This window comes from Merops nubicus, unplaced genomic scaffold (assembly GCF_000691845.1).
Source record: "Merops nubicus isolate BGI_N331 unplaced genomic scaffold, ASM69184v1 Scaffold41092, whole genome shotgun sequence".
In the NCBI taxonomy this organism is placed as follows: Eukaryota; Metazoa; Chordata; class Aves; order Coraciiformes; family Meropidae; genus Merops; species Merops nubicus.
In genome coordinates, this window is record NW_008593589.1 from 1 (window position 1) to 2,922 (window position 2,922).

At 47.0% G+C, this 2,922-nt stretch overlaps 1 protein-coding gene across 1 annotated transcript; it reads right to left on the reverse strand.

The window, feature by feature from the left end:
• Positions 1–23: 23 nt before the first annotated feature.
• On the reverse strand, positions 24–2,763 carry LRIT2 (leucine-rich repeat, immunoglobulin-like and transmembrane domains 2; the record flags this gene model as incomplete). Its single annotated transcript, XM_008935484.1, is given in 3 exon segments — positions 24–171; positions 1,357–2,138; positions 2,519–2,763. Coding segments are annotated over 3 exon segments (1,175 nt in total), but the record flags the coding sequence as incomplete, so codon positions are not given.
• Positions 2,764–2,922: the final 159 nt, after the last annotated feature.

The window sequence follows — 2,922 nt, forward strand, 5'->3', positions numbered from 1 at the left end:
CTGGAGCGGTGGTGGGCGCCCACGGGGCCCCCACATGCAGAGTGATGGCCACCGAGGTGTTGCCCAAGAAGTTCGCGGCCGTGCAGGTGTAGTTGCCGGCGTCCGCGGGCCGTGCCGCCGGGATCAGCAGCTCTGAGCGGATGGTCTCCTCGCTGATGGGCTCGGTGGACACTGCGGGCAGAGGGGAGTCGTGTCAGCAGGCCAAGGACCCTCCTGCCTCTGCAGGCAGGGGGCCACCATGCCCTTGGGGCAGCCCCAAGACCATTCTAATGTGTGATGGGAGCCGGGAGGCCGGGCGGGACTTCCCCCGCACAGGGAAGGAGGAATAGGGGCTCAGGAGCACACTGAATCCCACAGAGCTCATCAGTGAAATATTATCTGGGCCAAAAAGCCATAAACACTCCAGGACACCTGAGCACAGGAGACAGGGAGTGCAGTCAACCCCTGCTCCAAAAAAGGTGGTGTGTAATTAATTCTGCACGTGCTTGTGGAAAGCCGCACGAAGGCTGCTACCACACTGCAATTAAAGCTAATATCAGTCCAGGATTAAGGGCTAATGTCACCTTGTTTAGCTACCTGACTTATTAGTTCACACACAACCTGTGTGGTGCCTGTGAGCTTTATTAGCTTACCTGATGGAAATAGCAGCTTGTCCTAGTGAAGGCTCTTGGTAAAAATAAATGTGAGGGAAGGTATCTGAGCTGGATGAGGAGGAAGAGGAAACAGCTCCCTATTACAAGGCCTTCAATAATGAATATAAATAAGCCAGGCTTGCAGATCAGGAGAACCTCCATTTTGGCTGCAGAATGTGAGGGGATCCCAGACAGCCAACAGGGCTGCAGGGTGTTGTGGTTTGTGTAGGTGTTTCTTGAGGAAACATGTGAGAATAGTATAGAAACATGCTTGTGTGTGTGTGTGCACACCCCTACCAACACACATGTACATACAACTGTAATTATATACTGTACATCTCTCTATAAGTAGTGTATAGTGTAAATATATATGTGTGGCTAGATAACTACATATATATATGTGTGTGTGGCTGATGTATTATTAATATTTCTTATGCAATGTATATTTTAGATATAAAATAACTGTGTAAACATAAGGCTGTGCTCCTTTCATTTTTGATTGATCTCCTGCATGAAGCAGCCCTTCCCATGCCAGTCAGACATACTTAGACGTGAAGGATGATTAAGATTATTTGGATTATTGCCACCACAGTAACCGTGGTGCTCTAAAGGGTTGAGAGATGATGTGGTGACTGTAATGGCCTGAAGACCTGTGTAAGCAGACTAGCAGAATATAAATTTTTAATGTGAAAAAGAAAGAAGAAGAAGGAAAAGCTTTGCTTACCATTAAATGCCCTTAGAAGTTTGAGTGCATAGTTCCACCAGACAGCTGGGGAAGGGCTGGCTTGCACAAAGCAGGTCAGGGTGACATTCAGCCCCACTGGGACTGTCAGGTTGGTGTCAACAGCTGAGGTCAGGGGCTTCATGCAGCTGTTGAGCTCTACTTCATGAAAAAACTTCCCTGCCCTGAATTTTGGGCTCGAGCAAGTTAAATAGGAATTCATCAGAATAATAGGTGGGCCGACTGACTTGATAAATTGGACAAATCCTCGCAGGCGACAGTCACAAATCCAGGGGTTGTCATGAAGGGCCAGGACAGCGTTGGAAAGAGTTTCTATCTGCCCCTCCGGCCCCTGGCTTCTCTGGTAGACAGGCCAGTTGTAGAAGACATCTCTGGATATGACAGTAAGCTGATTTGAGGATAGATCTAAATAGGTCAGGTTGGGCAGATAGCGGAGCGCGTGTTCTGGAAGGACATCCAGACGGTTGTGCTTCAGATCCAGGATTTTCAGAGCTGGGGTGTCTTGAAATGCTGTCCATGGCACCGAACTTAATTTGTTCCCTTGCAAGCGCAGCTCCTTCAGGGCCAGCAGATATTCAAGGCTCTTGATGTGCATCACCGTGATGTTGTTAAAATTGAGCCAGAGGTACTCCAAGGCACTAACGTTCTCAAAAGACCCACGAGGCAATTCTGTTAGGTGAGAATTTTCTATTCTAATTTTCCGGATGTCCTGAGGGATGTCTGCAGGGATCTGCCTCAGCAGCACAGACATGCAGAGCAAACTCCTTAGGAGGAAACCAGAAAATTCTTCAGGTTGCACACTCTGTTCATAGCTAACAAACCAGTTCCTTATACAGAGCTACAAGCATTTAAATAAGCATGAGGTATTGTATACAGGGCATGCATAAGCTATACCCTGAGTTTTACACTCTTTTTTTCCCCCAAAGAATACAATTAAGTCATAAAAATGACCACATGCACAACTCTATAGCTCAGGGAAATGAAAGAAACCTCTTGATGTCCTCAAGCTAGTAATATTCAAGTATTAGAGGCAGCATACTGTGCAGCCATCTGCTTGGTTTTGGTGCTCACATCACCAGCAGCTACACATTGGGAGTCTCAGCTGCTTCACTTGTGCTGCAACTAAGGTAACTAGCAGCCTTACCTTCCAAAGCTGTCTTGAGAACAGGAGCATCCTGTGACACAAGATGAAACAGCTGAGTTTATCCTGTGGAAGACCAGAAGAAGAAGAAAAATAGGACAAATAGGGTCCATATTCTCCTTTAAGAAAGCACTGTGCAGGGTTTGCACCAAACATGCCAACAGCCTCCAAGAAGCAAATCCTATTAGCAGTAATCTTCCTTGACGCAGAAATAAATCCTACAGGGGAGCCAGCCCTAAAGAAGACATGTAGTATGGTTCATAGTCCCTGCTGAAGTGCTAAAAATCACCCCTGGGACCACTCTTGGCATTTATTCTTTAGTCACAGGGATTCTGACAAACACGTTTATTGGGCTGATACTATGAGGAAGGAGCCCAAACACTTCTGTTCCCAAGCCCCTACAAGCA